An 18,765-nucleotide genomic window follows, 5' to 3' on the forward strand; every position below is an offset into this window, starting at 1 on the left:
TATGCTTTTACACAATGGATGCCATTAACACTAGTAAAGGTACCGTTGTAATGCAAATGGTTATTAATCTGTTAATAGTGGTACATGTTACCATATGATTTGTACCACTGAGAGTCCTTCAATGCACTTGTATGTGTGTTCCACCAAATGAAATTCTATCTTTCACATTAAGAGGGACTGCACACTTGGGTAGTTCAGCTTTGTCACAATGATACCTATGAAGACCATATAGTGGTACAAATAAACCAGTTAGTTAGTCAATGGTACATATATGTACCATTGTATTCGATTTAGTGTTTCTTTTGACAAGACAATTCTCTGGCCTAGTGCTGCACCTATTGCGTCACGCCGTCACCTACAGTAGTAGGATTACCACGGTAACAAGGTAAATAGGATCAAATATTCAAATTTAACTTTTCCCTCCCACAAAACTAGTTCCCTTCCTATATTTTTTTAAACTTAGCTCACATTCTCACCCCACTAATTCTATATTAACCAGTGGTACACGTTTAGGGTACCACTTGATTCTATATTGTACCACTTCAGTATTAATGGTGTAAAATATATGATTTTTTGTACCACTGTCTAATAAAATGGTAGAAATTGCAGGCCCTTTGAGTAGTGAGTTAGTGTGGTTAAAATTGTGAAGTGCACAAAAAAAACCTTGAGTATTCCATGGTTTAGAGGTTTATGTAGTATATATTATGGCGTTACAAGTCCTTGGTGGTTTGGTAGAGGATGGAGTTACGTCTACCTTAAATCGAAACATATACGAATCGAAATCATTATCTTATCCTTGTATTGAGTTACTTTGTAAGAAAACATACACTTCCATCAACCCTTGTGTAGGTAGTTATTCAGTTAGTACGCATCCTATGCTTGTCGCTTATCGGAATCCAATTTTAGTGCTTCGCTGTTATACCCTACTCCTATAAACATGTTTAGGGGCAATAAAGTCTCTAAATAATACCCTAAACATGTTTTATTCACCTTAATCTCAATGAGCCTAACCATAAACACTTAACAAGTGGTACCGGTCAGTATCGTACCATTCTGTACAATATGGTACACCGATATTTTGTTAGGGTACCATTAAGAGGGAAACACGTTTAGGGTGCCACTTGATTCTATATTGTACCACTTCAGTATTAATGGTGTAAAATATATGATTTTTTGTACCACTGTCTAATATAATGGTAGAAATTGCAGGCCCTTTGAGTAGTGAGTTAGTGTGCTTTACATCGTTAAGTGCACAAAAAAACCTTGAGTATTCCACCATATGAAATTCGATCTTCACATTAAGAGGGAGTGCACACTTGGGTAGTTCAGCTTTGTCACAATGATACCTATGAAGACCATATAGTGGTACAAATAAAACAAGTTAGTTAATCAATGGTACATATATGTACCATTGTATTCGATTTAGTGTTTCTTTTGACAAGACAGTTCTCTGGCCTAGTGCTGCACCTATTGCGTCACGCCGTCACCTACAGTAGTAGGATTACCACGGTAACAAGGTAAATAGGATCAAATATTCAAATTTAACTTTTCCCTCCCACAAAACTAGTTCCCTTCCTATATTTTTTTAAACTTAGCTCACATTCTCACCCCACTAATTCTATATTAACCAGTGGTACACGTTTAGGGTACCACTTGATTCTATATTGTACCACTTCAGTATTAATGGTGTAAAATATATGATTTTTTGTACCACTGTCTAATAAAATGGTAGAAATTGCAGGCCCTTTGAGTAGTGAGTTAGTGTGGTTAAAATTGTGAAGTGCACAAAAAAAACCTTGAGTATTCCATGGTTTAGAGGTTTATGTAGTATATATTATGGCGTTACGAGTCCTTGGTGGTTCGGTAGAGGATGGAGTTACGTCTACCTTAAATCGAAACAAATACGAATCGAAATCACTATCTTATCCTTGTATTGAGTTACTTTGTAAGACAACATACACTTCCATCAACCCTTGTGTAGGTAGTTATTCAGCTAGTACGCACCCTATGCTTGTCGCTTATCGGAATCCAATTTTAGTGCTTCGATGTTATACCCTACTCCTATAAACATGTTTAGGGGCAATAAGGTCTCTAAATAATACCCTAAACATGTTGTATTCACCCTAATCTCAATGAGCCTAACCATAACCACTTAACAAGTGGTACATTTAACGGTCAGTATCGTACCATTCTGTACGATATGGTACACCGATATTTTGTTAGGGTACCATTAAGAGGGAAACACGTTTAGGGTACCACTTAATTCTATATTGTACCACTTCAGTATTAATGGTGTAAAATATATGATTTTTTGTACCACTGTCTAATATAATGGTAGAAATTGCAGGCCCTTTGAGTAGTGAGTTAGTGTGCTTTACATCGTGAAGTGCACAAAAAAAACCTTGAGTATTCCACCATATTTCTTCTCCATATGTGGTGTTTTGGTAAAGATAACATGGTTGAGAAGTATTGAAGATTGAATGTGTTAAAATAGGAACAGTAGTAACAATACGTTCAAAATGCAAATTTTTATTCCATTTAATAAGGGACCATTACATTACTTGAAAAAAAAAACAGAAAAAACAAATAATTTTTCTTTAAAAAAAGGCTCCAAGAACAACAGCAGCAAGGACGACATCCAACAACACCAACCCATACACTACCTAGAGGGGGAAGGGGGGTTGAAGGTGCTTTCGTTGACCTGCAAAAACTTCTCCAGCGCCAAGTGTGCTGCCCTCACCTTCACTGGCCGCTTATCGGAGCCGTAAGCAATACCGTGTGCATGTTGGAGAAGAGACACGTACGTGAAGTACCTGATCTTCTTGCCCAAGCAGAAAGGGCACCTGAAGCCCGCCGCGGTCTGACGCAGCTTGCAGGTGCCGTGGACAAGAGCAATGTATGGTTTCTCCGAGCACTCCTCGAGTTCGGAGTCGCTGTACATAGATGAGTCACTTGAGCTCGACATTTTTTGATACCTTTTTTTTTTTTAAAGGGAAGGGATGAAAGGGTATTTGTTCTTCTTTTGTTTGGTTTCTCTTTGTTGATACTTTTTGAGATTGTGAATGTACACTCCCTACTTGATGTGTATTTATAGTAGGGTAAGGGTGGGTCAAAGTCTAGTCTACATTAATTGGGTCAAAGTTTGTACTACTGAATGCTGTTCTGTTTCCCAGTGGAATTTCTAAAGGTTCATCATAAATTTTTTGGAAAACACTGTTCACACACACCTAGGTCAATCGTAATCCAATATTCTTAATAAATGTACAACTACGTGCACAAATGTACCACTGGAAGCTCAATGGTATATGTTACTTGCGTGTGTTGTACTACTAAGAATAAAAGTGGTGAACAATACATTGCATAGCTTAAGGGGATTCCCATGCATTGAACGGTACAATATCATTTTCAGTACCTTGACCTTTTGTATGACTCATGTTATTTAATTTTTTATTTTTTTTGGGAAAATGTATCACGATTTCTGAAATGACCTGTTCACACGCATTTAACGGTTAGTGGTACATTTAACGGTTACTCTTAATAATACCCTAAACATGTTGTATTCACCCTAATCTCAATGACCCTAACCATAACCACTTAATTAGTGGTACATTTAACGATTACTATTGTACCATTAAGTACGATATGGTGTTTATGGTATAAACGTTCTGACTTAATATACCATATAATGGAATTGTCCACGTAAGGGTACATATGAAAGGGATAAATGTCCCACTGTATTTTCCGTACCGTACTGAATGGTAAAAGTCAAAATTGAGCTCGGTAAATTTAGGGTTCCAGTCAAAATCAGGCGCCAATGAAGAACAACTTTCCCGCTCTTTGTGGTATTGATCATTTACCCCCCTATATATATACTTCTTCCTTCTACCAAAGGGATTCCAAGTCATATTTCACCCTTAATTCCTAGCTCCGACCATTCCCTTTTCATACACCATCTCACGCTAGAAGCTTGCGAAGTGGTACTCCAGAAGCTATGTCAACAATGTCATCAGCCTCTTCGGGGAGTCGTGTAATTCGTCGACCCTGTGCATCTGCTGACATCTCATGGATCTCTGCAAAAATCTGAAACTGCTCCGGGGAAGATGCTACCCTCGTCGAATTCCGCATTTTGATGTCCGAAATGAACCCGAAAAGGCCATATTATAAATGTCGACACTGTGGTTTTTGGGAATGGGCCGTTGATTCCGACCTTGTCAAGGACGGACCACCGAACAACATTGGGGGCGTAGTTCGTAGGGTGGAGGTGTTGGAGCACCAAAACATAAACATCGTTAGGATCGGTCTTACAATTTTAATAATTGCAGTTTTATTGTATTTCAAATCGTAAATCAAGTAATTTGGGTAGTACGGTAATGCAAATGGGTTAATGGTGTACCAAGTTATGTAAGAATGAAGTACTCTATCTATTGTACCAAGTTATGTTACTAATTGTAGGTTCCTAATTGAGACATAGATTGGCATTTTTGTAAATAAGGGGAATCTAAAGGTGAAAAATATGATGACAAAAAGTACCACTACTTGCATAATAGTACATAAAAAATATTATTCAAATAACTTATACTTTAATGGTACATTATACATGTATAGTAGTACACCAAAATGTACCACTATACTAAAATAAAAGAAAAAATGTACCACCAAACTCCAAATTGCCTTCCTTTGTGCATGCCAAATACATAGGCCCTATGCGTTGCGTTTATACGTCACCCCATGATCTTATAACTGAATAACTTCCTCCTCCCACTATTTATTTATTCGATTCAACTTCTCCCTCCCAATATTCATGATCTTATAACTGAATAACTTCCTCCTCCCACTATTTATTTATTCAACGTCTCTCTCCCAATATATATTCAACTTCCATTCCTCTCCATTTCATTAACTTCTCTCCGAAAATCTCTTTCTCTGAGAATCAGAATTATTAACCTCTTTATTTGTTCCGAAAATGGTGAAACAGAACAAAGGAAAGGAGCCAATGGAACAATCACAAATAGATCAACCCAAATATTCAGAGTTACAGTTCCTTAGAATGAAGGAGGAGATGTTAACAGAGCAGTTAAACCACCATGAATTCATATGCAACAGCTTAAAGGTTCAGTTGAATGATGTTTCAGCAGCCATTGCAAACATTAACAAAGAAAGGGCACATACCAATGTTGCACAGAGCACAAGCGTGAACAAAAGTCCCCTAAGGTTGGGTGGTAGGGGTAGGGGTAGGGGAAGACCCACCAGAGGAGCGAAGACGGTGGCTATGAAGAGGGTGTCTGGTGCAGGAGGAGAAGCAGCTGGTACTGGACGAGGAACCACAGATGCTGGTTGACCTACTGGGCAAGATGGGGGAGCAATCCAACCGCCGGTGCAGGTCGTGGCACTTGAAAGGCCTAGGCGTAGGGGAAGGCAAGTAAGGCAAAGGAGTCCCGAAAGCCCCAAGGATGTTGCTCCATATGCGCCGTACCATGTCCGTGATAGGTGGTCTCAAGAGGTTTCCCACACAAACTCCGGCGCGTATAGACACTCGGCTTCAACCATTGAAAAACTCAACTGACGGGTTAACTGATCTAAGTCAAATATTTATGTTTTTTTTTTTTTTAACTAATTTCTCATTTCAATGCTTTACTCTTCTTATGTAATTGGCTTAGTATCTCTTTCTCTGGTTTGATATGTTTGAAGATGAACACTTTGTTTAATCACGCTGCTTTTGAACACTTAGTTTAGTTTTGGCTTCTGTTTTAAGTACTCAATCACAATTTAGCTTTTTGTGCACTGTAATTATATTACATGTGATTAACTGTGATGATGGTAATTATTATGAACACTTTCTTTAGTTCTGGCTTCTGTTTTTTGGTCGGTTTTTCATCTATATTCAATTACATTATTTGTACCATCTGGAAAAAAACCATCCATTTGGCTTTTTCAATGTACCATTTATATTATTAATGGTGCAAATTTCATATTTATTTGAACATTGAAGTACATTTGGTTTAAGGTTAACTAAATGGTACATTTAACTTTACAAAATGTACCACTAAACTACTCAGTTGGGCAATGGTACATACATATACCATCTTCTTCTAGTTAGTGCTTCTTTTGACAAGACATCTCTGTGGCCTAGTCCTGCACCTAGTGAGGCTACTGTACTAGGTTTACCACGGTAAATGGTGGCAAATTTTGAAAATTGCATTTTCATTTTCCTTTCCCTCCCACGAACTTGAATTTAGTAGAATAAGAGAGTACTAGGGCTCCAACCAATTCTCTAAAGTAATTAATTCTCCATCTTCCAACCTTTCTTCACAACAATGGAAAGCTTTCATCCACTTCCTGTTTCATTTGTTCATGTCGTTCCCCACCCACATTCGCCCATAATGTACTTCCAGAAATCGGAGCGGGAATACAACGAGGTGAACTTAAATCTTGTGAATTATTTCAAGACAACTGACCACTTAGTGAGTGGTTCTTTCCACCCTATCCAAAATTTGAGGGCACGGCTGCTACAAGGAATGAGCTCCCCAACTCAATTCATGCTTCTCGAAGACGGTAGCCCTGTACTTGGTCATTTACCGCTAGTAGAAGATTTAGTGGGCTGCTACAATGAAGGAGCTGTTGTATTGATATTTTGGCTGCTCCAAGCCTTCTATTCCTCTTCTTCGTTACGCACGATACCCTGTGAATTGGCTGAAGCAATTGATTTGGAGCCCGTTCTGAACATATTCGAGGCACCCATATATGCCTTCCCTATGATGTGGCGTAATATATTTGTTGGGTCATACACGGATACGCTCCACGTATTGAAGAACGTTGACGGACATACCCACATGAGGCTCAACATATCTGGTTGCACAATTAAGCCCAAGATCCACCAAATTCTGCCTATCAGAAAGAGATACCACCTTGTCAGTTACACAGGAGAGTATCTGGCCTCAAGACGTAGCTACGAGACTACCATACAGATTGGCTCGTTCGCTTTGTGTTGGAATGCCAGAGGATGCACAAGGCCTTCGTTTGTTCGTAACTTCACAACCCTGCATCATCATTTTAACCCAATTTTACTAATCATATTGGAAGCTCGTGTAGGCAACCACTACGCGAAGACAGAGCTGTTGGGTGATATCCCAGGTGACTATGAAGTTGAGGCAGCAGGTCCAGACAACAACCCAGGGGGAGTTTTGGTGTTCTAGAGGCCAAGGGCACTTACTGCTTGTTTCTCGTACACATCAACAAGGCCAGAGGGAATGGTTTTGGATGCCGTTTTTCGGGTATGTCCTCTATTAGCTTCACATAGTTCGTACAACTTATTACTTTTAACTAATTACGGTGTTTTTAAGTTATATTAACAAAAATATTTTTAAATTGGAAGCCGCCACCACCAACATGGAGTTACATCCCACCCCAGCAGCAACCACAACTGAACAACGACCCAACCAGCTCAGACGAGGAGCCTGACATAAACACCCACTGGTTTGCTTCAGGCTTGGCTTTTGATGGGTCGCACCACGAATAGTTCGGGAAGGACCTTTGATGTGTAGGTGATCCTGGTTGAAGCTGTCTTTGGGTACTAGCTCTTGTTTTAATTTGGGTTCTACTTTAAGCAAGTCATGTATTTCTTTTTGTTGAGGATCAAATTTTTGGACATCTTATGTAGTAGTAAATTAACTTAGTTAACAATCATTTCCTAGTGAGGCATTTGTAGTAGTAAATTAAGTTATTTAATCCTTAAGTTAAAGATGAGTAAAGGTAAAATATCATGAACAACTTAATAAGTGGTACATTCATGTATGTACATGTCAAAATATTGTACCACTGTTTAATATATATACAAATATGTCCCACTAACTACCAAGTAACTACAATAACTTAGCGTTGTACCATCAATGGTACAAACAAGAACCCCAAAATGTACCACAAACAAAGTCTATTTAGAATTATGCGTACAAAAATGTGATTACCTTGTTACTTGATGACTTGGGTGTCCTACAACATGGGCAACCGGTTTTTTAGCATGTTGTTAGTCCTAGCGTATTGAAAGCACATAAGATTTGTAAAGGTACATCTATGCAGAGGTAAATGTGCTACTGAATATAAAATAGTACATAATGTCATGAAAAGAAAGGAGAGATTGTACCACCTCACGTTGGATGATACATAAAACATGCCTAACAACGTTACATGAACATCAATATAAAAAACAACATAATAAAAAGAAGACAAGTAGCAGGAGTAACCCGGAAATGAATAACCTAGCAGCAATCAGTCATCGTCTAACCCGAAATCTTGGTATCCTTCCCACGGATCCACGTAGGGGTCATTGTAGTCAGGCGCATGTCCGTCCCAAAAAGATCCGGAATCCGGGTTGACCTTGTTGTCATACCTTTGCTTCGCCTTTTTCAACCTATTGACATACCATTGTGGGTAGTCGTCATAGTCAAAAGGCTCCCTAGTAATGAGATCAAGGTGTTGCATCTCATCGTACCCATTTTCAGCCAACATCTTGCTCCTAAAGTACATGCATTGCTCCTCACTGGATTCTCGGATCCAATGGCGATAGTACCATGGAGAACGCCCACAATCAATCAGTAACTCATTGAATTCTCGGAGGTTGACACTAACCGCAATCTTGTGAGCATCTACTAGGTAGTGCATGAAACAATATGCCTCTTTCCGAAAGTGTGCAAGACCTCCTATTTTGAAAGGAGATAGGAATGGGAACTCGGGATGGAAATCGATCCCAATTATGGGATTTTGAAGCCCACCACGGGCTATCGTCGCCGATTGGCGCAAGAACATCATCTCTCTACCTCTTTTAGGTAGAAAGAAGTCTCGAACGACACCATTTGGATCATGATATCCATTTTTTTTCATAAATTCCAACCGCTTCATAAGTCCCTTTGGGGTCTTATGAGAAACCCCTTTGTTTGCATCCCTCACCTTCTTAGCTACCACCCTCTTGCTCCTATTTCCCCCCATAATACTACTAGTGTATACACTCAAGAAGAAAGGGGTGTATGATCTAAATAGTCCTCTGTGAACGTGTTTATACATACTCTAAAGAAACAATAAATGATTTCCCACCTACTTTGTGACTTACTACTATCTTATATAATAATGTACCACTGGTTTGCATCCACTCACCACGCAATTAATCTTGTACTTTTACCAAGGGGTAAGTGTGACATTGGTAGTTGGATAATAACTGCAAATAATAACTCCCTTTAATGTTGTAATTTTAATCCTGAAGTCCATTCGCAAAGCATTTTGTTGCAAAATTTTTCAGTGGTACTTTTAACTCCCGTTAGTATATAAATTATTTAAGATGGTACATTTTGTAACATTCCCAGAGTGCTTGTGTTTGTTATGACAAGACAGCTCTGTCCCCTACAGCCCTACTTATAGAGTGTGGTGCATTCTGTAGCATTTTGTAGATTCAATTTCCTAGTGGTACTTTTATTGTCCATTGATTACCATTCATTACCAAATTCCACCAATATTGTACCAATTTGAAGTGATCACATTGATGATTCACATGCAGTGCACCATTCATAGCATAATTTTACAAAACAACTTTCGAGTGTACCTTTGGGACTTGTAAAATACCATTGGAAGCAAATAACAACGAATAGCATACAAGTACTCAAAAATGGTACCAAACCCACTAATTGTACCACCAGAAAGAGGAAATGTGCACTACTAACTATCCATCAGACCTCCCAAAATAATTACAGCTAATGTTTACCAACACTTCAAAAAATATAATAAATCATCACAAAGTTGACTGAATCGTCAATGATTCCGCGTTGACATCCTAGAACCAGCGGTCAAATCCCCCAGGACGTCTTTGAGCTCGTTGCATTCACACTGCACGTCGTCCGGAAACAGATTCTCTTGAGCAGGCGTGATCCTCCCCTGCAATGTAAGATCACACCCATTAAACAACTTTTCACAAAAGCTAACCCAACAACAACACCAATGTATAAACATACGCGACTTACCACTCCAAATTTAGTGGTGAATCTTCTGGCAAAGAACTTAATACATGCCAGCATAAACACTCCACAGTATGTGCTGCACCAATGGAGGACCAAAATCAACACACACAACAATCTCAAACTTTTACACTACTAACCAAATAATTAAAGAAGTGCTTACTTATCCCGGGGCTCAAGGACCTCAACAGTGCATCGTGTCCACGATTTTAGCTGACCACTTGTCCACTGAGGATCACAAATTTCAAACAGTGCGTCGAGACCACTAACCTGTATAGTTATAGAAAAAACATTAAGCCAATATTGTACCGTCAAAGAGCAAGCACAATAACTCGACACACTCTATATTAATCTACCAGAAGTTCAAACACTTCAGCATGTTTGGTGAATGGATCAGGGTACAAAGAATCTATCATCCACAACTGTTGACCCTTCATATCCAAAGCCAAGCACCACCAATGGGACTCGTCTGGGGAATCCTTGGGAACTTCCAGCACAGGGACGAAGACCTAATACGACAAGTACGCCATAACCAAGTTTAGAATATGTTCCTGAAACAACATAATCAATTTATCAAAGTATATAACTTACCGCTCGAATCTGCGGTAGCTTATAGCTAAGAAGAAGTTTGCAATACTTGTCAGCAATGTGCTCTTCTTTTCCTTCATTCAACATTAATCAATTATACCAATTTTTTGCAATAACCATTAACAACATTCAAGTGTACTTGCTGCTATGTATGATTAACAGTAAAACAACCTATTTAAAACGTACCGAATAGCTTGGATCAAGCATAATACGCTTGCTTCTGTTGACAAACTCCCTGGTGGCCCATTGCTTGTTGTATAGGACGCTGGCCATTCTAACATAATCTGTTGAAACCCGCGACTTATAGTGCACCACTTCATAGCAATCCCTCTGGCTCGCCTCTTGGTGGTCACACTTTATCAACACAGTACCAGGGCTAAGAATCACCAACATAACATCAAATAAGCAGGTAATATGATTAGAATGATTGATTAACATTTGCGATTAAGAAAATGGACATCAGTTATAATTTGAACATCATGAAGGGGTACTCAATTACCTGAGTGGATCCTTCTGAAGCTTCCAGTCCTTAACAAACTTGATCAAACGTGCCTCGCACGATGTATGCCTCCTACTCTTTGCCGCGTTGCTAAACAAGGCTGCCCGTGTAGGCTTCACCACCCTCTTGTCACCACTTTTCTCCCCAATCCCATCACAATCTTCTTCCTCATCACATGAAGAGTAGCTTGCAGAAGTACACTGAGCATCAACCAAAACAGTTGTTCCCCTAGTTCCTAACAACCCCACAACTATTTGTGGTCCAGGCTCCATGTCGTCATTTTTTTCATCTTCCAATTCTGCTTCGGAAGCGCTTTCAAACTCTGGCCCCTCCATGGCTCCCAAACCCTCCTTGGCTTCTGCCCCAATAAGACCCTCCTTGGCTCCTGCCCCATCAAGACCTCCCATGGCTTCTGCCCCATCAACACCACCCTTGGCTTCTGCCCCAATGACTTCCTTCCCAGGAAGCCCCTCCCCTACTGTTGTTGAATCGATGATTGATATCGATTCAGCAACAACCGTTCCACCAGCACTCTCCTCACCAACAGGATTTGTTACTTCCCTAACAACTTCCTTGGGCATGTTTGCTTTTCTTGTGCCTTTTGCATGATCAATACCCATACACATCATCCCATAGAACTGAAGGAGGACCTCATCACACTTGCTGTCTATAACAGCCAGTAGCTATGGAGTTACCTTATCAATCACCTCATCACACTTGCTGTCTATAACAACCAGTAGCTTTGGAGTTACCTTATCAATCACCTAACGAGGAACACAAGTAAAACACATGAAACTCAAACTTTGCATTCACATATAAATTCTTATCACCTATTATACAAACAATTTAGACATAACAAGAATTAGTAAGTCATACCTGCTGAGCAACCTGATCCAAATAACAGCCATCTGAAGGGACATCCCGAGAGTCCAATGGATGTGGTTCTCCATAAGCAACATCCAGCGACTACAAAATAAAACCACAGAATGTTAACACTCTTCACTTAACTTGAATCTGAAATAATAACCCGAAACAATACAAAAACGAAATAACTCACCAGGAGCCGTCCATAGTCCCCCTTTCGTGTTTTTTTGTCATCTTTTATAGTTGCATTAATTTTTTCCTGCGACCAAGCCTTCAACCTCGGTCTCATACCCCATGACTCAGGAACATGACTAAGGTGATCAAGATAATAAATCTGTATAATGGACACAAAGATGAAGAATATTTCAATCAGTCCAAGATAAGACACTCAAATGCAACCCAAACTAACACAATACCAACTAAAGACTAACAACTCAATTTAAACTAACAACTCAATTTAACATAACAACTCAATTTATGCAACAGACATTACTTACCAAGACGAACAAAATGCATCCGCCTGATCCAACAACATATCCATCCTCAACAAATTTCTTCTGGAAATTCCTTGCAGCATTACACATCCACATATGCACAAAAGTGCACCAGTCATACTCCGACGATTCATCATAAGTAAGTAAAGCTGGATATAGCTTCACTCCCAGATTTGTTGTGTTTGTCGTAGCATACAACAAGTAACCCAGTATCACAATAAGAAAAGCAACCTTGAAATTAGGCTTCTCTGCATCTGACAGAGGCAGCACATACCCATCCTTATCCCTAACAATCAATGCTCCCAATGCATTGGCAAGTGAAACGCTTTCTCCCTTGGCATACAGCCCCCTTAATCTCATCACTTCCGCCTGCTTCACCGGATCATCATCAGGAATAGTAGTAGGGACTGCCTTGGACCCCATTGGAATTCCCAGTACACATTGAATTGAAACAGGACTCATGGATTGCACATAGTTATCTCCAAATGCTATGGAGCCATCACCTAATACCCTTGTCAACAACCAATATGAAAATTTGCGTGGCAAAGTCGTTAGAGGAATGCTTAACAAACCTCCAAAACCCATCTCCGTCACAACCTTCTTCCTAGAAGAATCAAACAACCTAACCACAGTAGACACAGCCTTCACACCATTCAGGTTGGGGGCCTACAGCGGTAAGAAAAAAACAATAAGCTCAACACATCCATTAACCACATCCAGTCACTACTTTTTACGATGCCTAATTTAACCACTAACTAATTTACACCCAAATCACCTATATTAATATAGAAAAAAAAACCTACAAGTTACATGACACAAAACTATGAGCATACCTTCTGCGTTTTTCTTGATTGGGTTTTAATCACCTCCCCTTTCTCGACCACCAACTCCCCCTTGCTCTTCTTTACCTGCCCATACAATACCATTATAAACATTTAATCCTTGATATACTCAATATCACCAATGAAAGCTGTACTTATAAGGAACATGACATAGCCTTAGAAGGAACATAATATAGTTATATAGCCATACCTTTTGCTTCTGCTTTCCTTTACTTTTAACAGAAGGACCTCCCTTCTGCTTTCCAGTTGTTATTTTGTCTGCCAACAACTTCGCCAGCAAAGTCTCCCACAACTCTTTTTTTGAATCAACCTCCTCCACCTCATCTGACTCAGGCTGGTCATCCTCACCTGACTCAGAACCAGACTCACCAGAGGTACCAGAACCACTTTCTTCTGTACCCTCTTCCTCCGTATCTTCTAGTTCCTCACGCTCAAAATCAGGATCAGAAGCCTTCATCTTCTTCTTCCCTTTCGCAATATTTTTCTTTTTAGAGATCTCATCAGCATTAGAATTTCCTTGTTTTCCCTTGACCAAATCAGATCCATGCTTCCGCTTCATTTCTTTGAATCCTGCCATGGATAACATTAAGGACCTTTAACTATACCTACCTAAACACTGCAACAAGAAAAGCATATACTATATCCACATTCAAATAGCACATGCATAAATCAATGACTATTTCTCTTACTTAGTCTTCAATCCATCATCTATACACAAAAAAAAAAAAAAAAAAAAAAAAAAAAAAAAAAAAAATTAAGCATGTATGCACACAAAATATTGATTTCAATTACAAGGACTACCCTTATAATTATTAAACAATTTAAATTCCCCTTCCAATATCAATACTACTAATCGCACAATCTAACCCAAATTGGTAAACAAAAGAATGCAGAATTATGCAACAGCCGATGACAAAAGTTAAACATAGTGAGCATGCGTGGGTGAAAATCATACAACACTACAGTCTGATAAAGTACACAAAGGGCTAGTTGGTGCCAAATAAATATCAAAGGAAACACCAAAGAACCAGAAACGAATCCCAGGATAAAATATATAATTAAATGACAACCAAAAGAAAACCACATTTCAAATCACCAAAATTCATTTTAACCACAAAATTATACTGGCTTCATTAATCTAAAGCATACACCCCCAAAAACAAAGAACACAACACAGTCACCAATTGATATCCCCATCACATGCCAACAACGGATGAATGTATCAAACAAGGTAATAAAAAACACATAAGACGACCAATTGGAACCACAATCAACCAAAAAAAACAACAAGCCTTGTAAAATCCATCTTTGAATGGCCTAATCAACACAAAAGAACTTCGCATTCACCAATAATGAAATACCAAAACAAAACAACCTAAACAATAACGCATTTAACTCTGATTACATGTAAAAATAAACAAATAAATATTTCCATTACTTACTTCAATCTTTGATTTTCAATTATTCATTAAATCATGCAAGCACACAATAAAATGGTTACAATTACAGGGACCATCCATATAATTACACAATATCAAATCCTCTCGAAAACCAAAGAACCGTATGTTTAACATGCCACAAATAATTCAGAATCAAACAAAGAAACACCGATAAGAACCTACATCAACCCACCCCTAACAAAGCTAAATCAAACAGCCCACAGTTGCATGAACTCAGTACATTCAACTCGCAAAAAACCCTACTAAAATAATTCATTTAATCCAACTCGCATAATTGCTTACTCTACTTTCAATACATAACCAAAATTCAACATAACCACACCGGAAAAAACGATATTTCAATTATTTTAACATAAACCCTAAATCGAATCAATTATACTTCACCGTAACCCTAATTTAAGTAAAAATTCGCAATTTAATTGAAATTCTAACTAATTACCCACTCAAATTACATCTACAAACACATATAATCCTTCGTCATTCGAGTAGAGAGATTTTTGTCATACCTTTTACAAGCAACACAATTTAATTCTGAATTGGGAACTTCTTTGTCCGGAAACAACCACACTTCGCTGTGCCGGTAAATTGAGCACCAAAACCCTACGATCGCCCTTCGTCGGACTGGAGAAGATGAGAAGACAGAGAGAGGAGTGAAGATGAAGTGAAGAGAGAGAGAGAGAGAAGTGAGGGAAGACGATGAGAACAGAGAGAGAAAATTAAATTTCACTTGCTTTGTAAGATTGCCAAAAACGAGGCCCCGTTACAATTCAAAAAATAACGGAGGCACATGCAAGGCATGTGATTTTTTATTTCAGCAAACAAGAGTTTATTCCTCTTTTGCCCTCCTATATGCTTCCTTCACCCATAGGTGCTATGCGCCCAGACCGACTCCAATATCCCTACTACATACTCCACGTTAAATTATACTTGTAGGAAAACTCTAGGCGCATAATCCCTATGTATTAAGATGTAAATAGGATGGCATTTTTGTAAATAATGGGAATTTGAAGGTGAAAAATGTGATAACAAAAAGTACCACTACATGCATAATAGTACATGAAAAATACTATTCAAATAACTTATACTTTAATGGTACATTATACATGTATAGTAGTACACAAAAATGTACCACTATACTAAAATAAAAGAGAAAATGTACTACCGAATTCCAGATTGCCTTCCTATGTGCATGCCAAATACATAGGCCCTATGCGCCTAGATACACATACTTGTATGATAATTTATCTAAACAACTTTTTTCTCCCCAACCCAAAAAGTAAAATAAATGACTTACTTTTCACTTACTACTTCATTTTATATGAACAATTAAGAAAGATAAAAAAAAACTAAAAAAAAAAAAACCCGAAAGGCATAGGCGAAGCTACATGGGGGGCGGGTGGAGGCCCGCCCCCCATGGACCAATTTCGTGGCCTTTAAACTTAACTGCTGGCCCCTATAAGTTTTTCAAATTAGTATTATCTCCGTTTCATATTATTTGCAAATTGCAATGATTTGACATAAAGTAGAGAGAAAAATTGTCTAATCATTGCAAATAATATGAAACAGATATACTCCTTTCGTGTTTTTAATAAGTATTACAATTTGACCAAATACACCGAGGCACAAGTTTGACCATTAATTTATGTAATTATATATTAGTAAAATTATAGAAAAGTTGATATTATGAAAGTTATATATTATAACGAATCTAACGATAAATTATACAATGACATTTGATTTTTATAATTGGTAAATTAATCAAGTCAAAAGCATTATGTGCATAGTGAAAACAGTGAAAACACTTATTAAAACACAAAGGGAGTGGTAATATTTTTGTTATAACTTAAGTTGTATTTAACGATTGTTTGGGGTTTTAATTAGATCATAGGATCAAGCCCGTTTTCACATTAATATTTATTAAAGTTTTAGTCGGCCCCTATAGCTTTAAAATCCTGGCTTCGCCCCTGCCGAAAGGAGTATATGTTTTGTTTTTGTCACAAAATTTTCTAAAGGTGGATCATTTTTCATAGAAAATCATTTTTGTCAAATTAAAATGAGCGTTGGTGAATGTTGTTACGGAGTATTAATTTAGAATTTAGAGAAATGAACTCTGTCCAATGCTAATTAATGTAAAATCTGCCAAATTAGCACTAGTTTTATGCTGCTATAAGGTAAAGGTAGTTATAAACCAAAGTAAAGACGCAAGTGTGTGCCACACCAATCCATCAATTTCCATACATCAACCAATTATTCCCTTTGTTTCCCTGTTCTAGGACAAAATCAATACATTAATTTAGGATTTCATTCATAAATGGTTTTTTTTTTCAATAATTAAAAAATTAATTCCTAATTAATTTTAATAAATTAAAAAAATTAAGAAAAAAAAAAGGAGTAATGGCGCGTTATAGTAACAACACAAGGCATGTGAAGCAAGTAAGCAACCTTACAACCCATGCCAAAGCCATTCCTTCCTTAGTTCAGTTTTGTAATACGTTCCTTTTAAACCAAGTTTGGAACACTTATAACTTCATATATATACTCGTACAGTATTGCACTATAACTTCATCTCACAATCAACTAACCATATATCCTCCCTTCTATAACATAATTCATTCCGTGTTTTGATATTGCTAGCCATGCCTATCTACTCAGACTCCGATGATCAAGCTCCTGGCCCGTCTAATATGTCAAGGATGTTTGGCAGAAACCGGTCTTTGCATTCCATTTTAGGTGGCCGTAGAGGTAATCCTACCCACCAATTGATTGTTAAAAGTTATTCATGCGTCCAGATTTAATAGTCCCATATACTATTTTAGGACAAAATTCAAAAAAATTATGTCTCTACACTGCAAGCAAATGATTGTTATATTGGGACATATAAATAGCGGGTTAAATATATTTTGTTATTGTCACAGTTGCTGATATATTGTTATGGAGGAACAAGACCTTATCAGCATCAATCCTAGCTGGGTTCTCAATAATATGGTTTTTATTCGAGGTGGTTGAGCTCCATTTCATCACGGTTGCATGTTACATTCTCATGACCTTCATGCTCGTTCTTTTCATCTGGATTCAAGGAGCAAGTTTCTTTAGATGGTACATCTTTATGCATTAAAAGAACCTATATATTAACAAGTCACAATGTCACATGTATGATATATCTGATTATGCTGGTCAAATTCGAATCAATAAATTTATGAATCATGAAATGCCCTGTAATAAACTTGACAGGAGGCCACCGACTATGTATGACATTCAGATATCAGAAACAACAGCGAAACATGTGTTATCAAGAATAAACAAGTTTTTGATAAAGTTCTATAGGATTTCTTGTGGAGAAGATTTCGCACGCTTCTTTGTGGTATGCAATACTGTTTCCCCTTCACAGCTTCTCAAGGAGTTGTCACCGGACCTTTTACTATGCTCTTTCCTCTATTATTTTCAGGCTCTCGCTGCTATTTGGTTATTATCCATCTTCGGAAGCTACTCTAGTGCTCTGAATGTACTATATGTTGGTAAGTATGAAAATTCTTTTTTAGTATGAAATTTTAGACTGCACAGATTTTGTTACATTTTCATTTGATCATGATGTTGTGCTTGTTATTGCAGTGTTTCTCGGGTTGATCACGATTCCAGTTCTCTATGAACGATACGAGAGGGAGGTTACCTACCTTGCCACCCAAGGGAAAGGAGATATGAAGAGATTGTACAGGAAGATAGACACCAAAGTTTTCAGCAAAATTCCAAGAGGACCAGTCAAGGAAAGGAAATATAAGTAAAAAGTTTAAGAAAAATTGGGAAAATATGAATTGTACTTAAAAATTAATGGATCTTTACTCAAATCTATGTGATGAAAAAAATAGCTCTAAATCATAATTTAAATTTGTTTATGCTTTGCAAAGAAGAACAAAACTCTGTCCGTCAGTCGTTTTTAGTGATTCGTAATTATGTTGATCATTCAATAAAATCATGTTGCACTTCTGTGAATTTCTCATTTTCTATCTCCTAGTATTGAAGTTAATT

The 18,765-nt window shown here is 37.8% G+C and overlaps 1 protein-coding gene across 1 annotated transcript; it reads left to right on the top strand.

The window, feature by feature from the left end:
• Positions 1–17,325: 17,325 nt before the first annotated feature.
• LOC145557558 (reticulon-like protein B14) lies at positions 17,326–18,723 on the top strand. Its single transcript, XM_081618735.1, has 5 exons — positions 17,326–17,484; positions 17,658–17,838; positions 17,974–18,103; positions 18,188–18,257; positions 18,352–18,723. The coding sequence occupies exons 1-5, from the start codon at positions 17,379–17,381 to the stop codon at positions 18,519–18,521; spliced, it is 657 nt and encodes a 218-aa protein (XP_081474861.1). The 5' UTR covers positions 17,326–17,378; the 3' UTR covers positions 18,522–18,723.
• The last annotated feature ends 42 nt before the right edge of the window (positions 18,724–18,765 follow it).

Source organism: Chenopodium album, chromosome 1 (assembly GCF_948465745.1).
Source record: "Chenopodium album chromosome 1, dcCheAlbu1.1, whole genome shotgun sequence".
NCBI classification, from domain to species: domain Eukaryota; kingdom Viridiplantae; phylum Streptophyta; class Magnoliopsida; order Caryophyllales; family Amaranthaceae; genus Chenopodium; species Chenopodium album.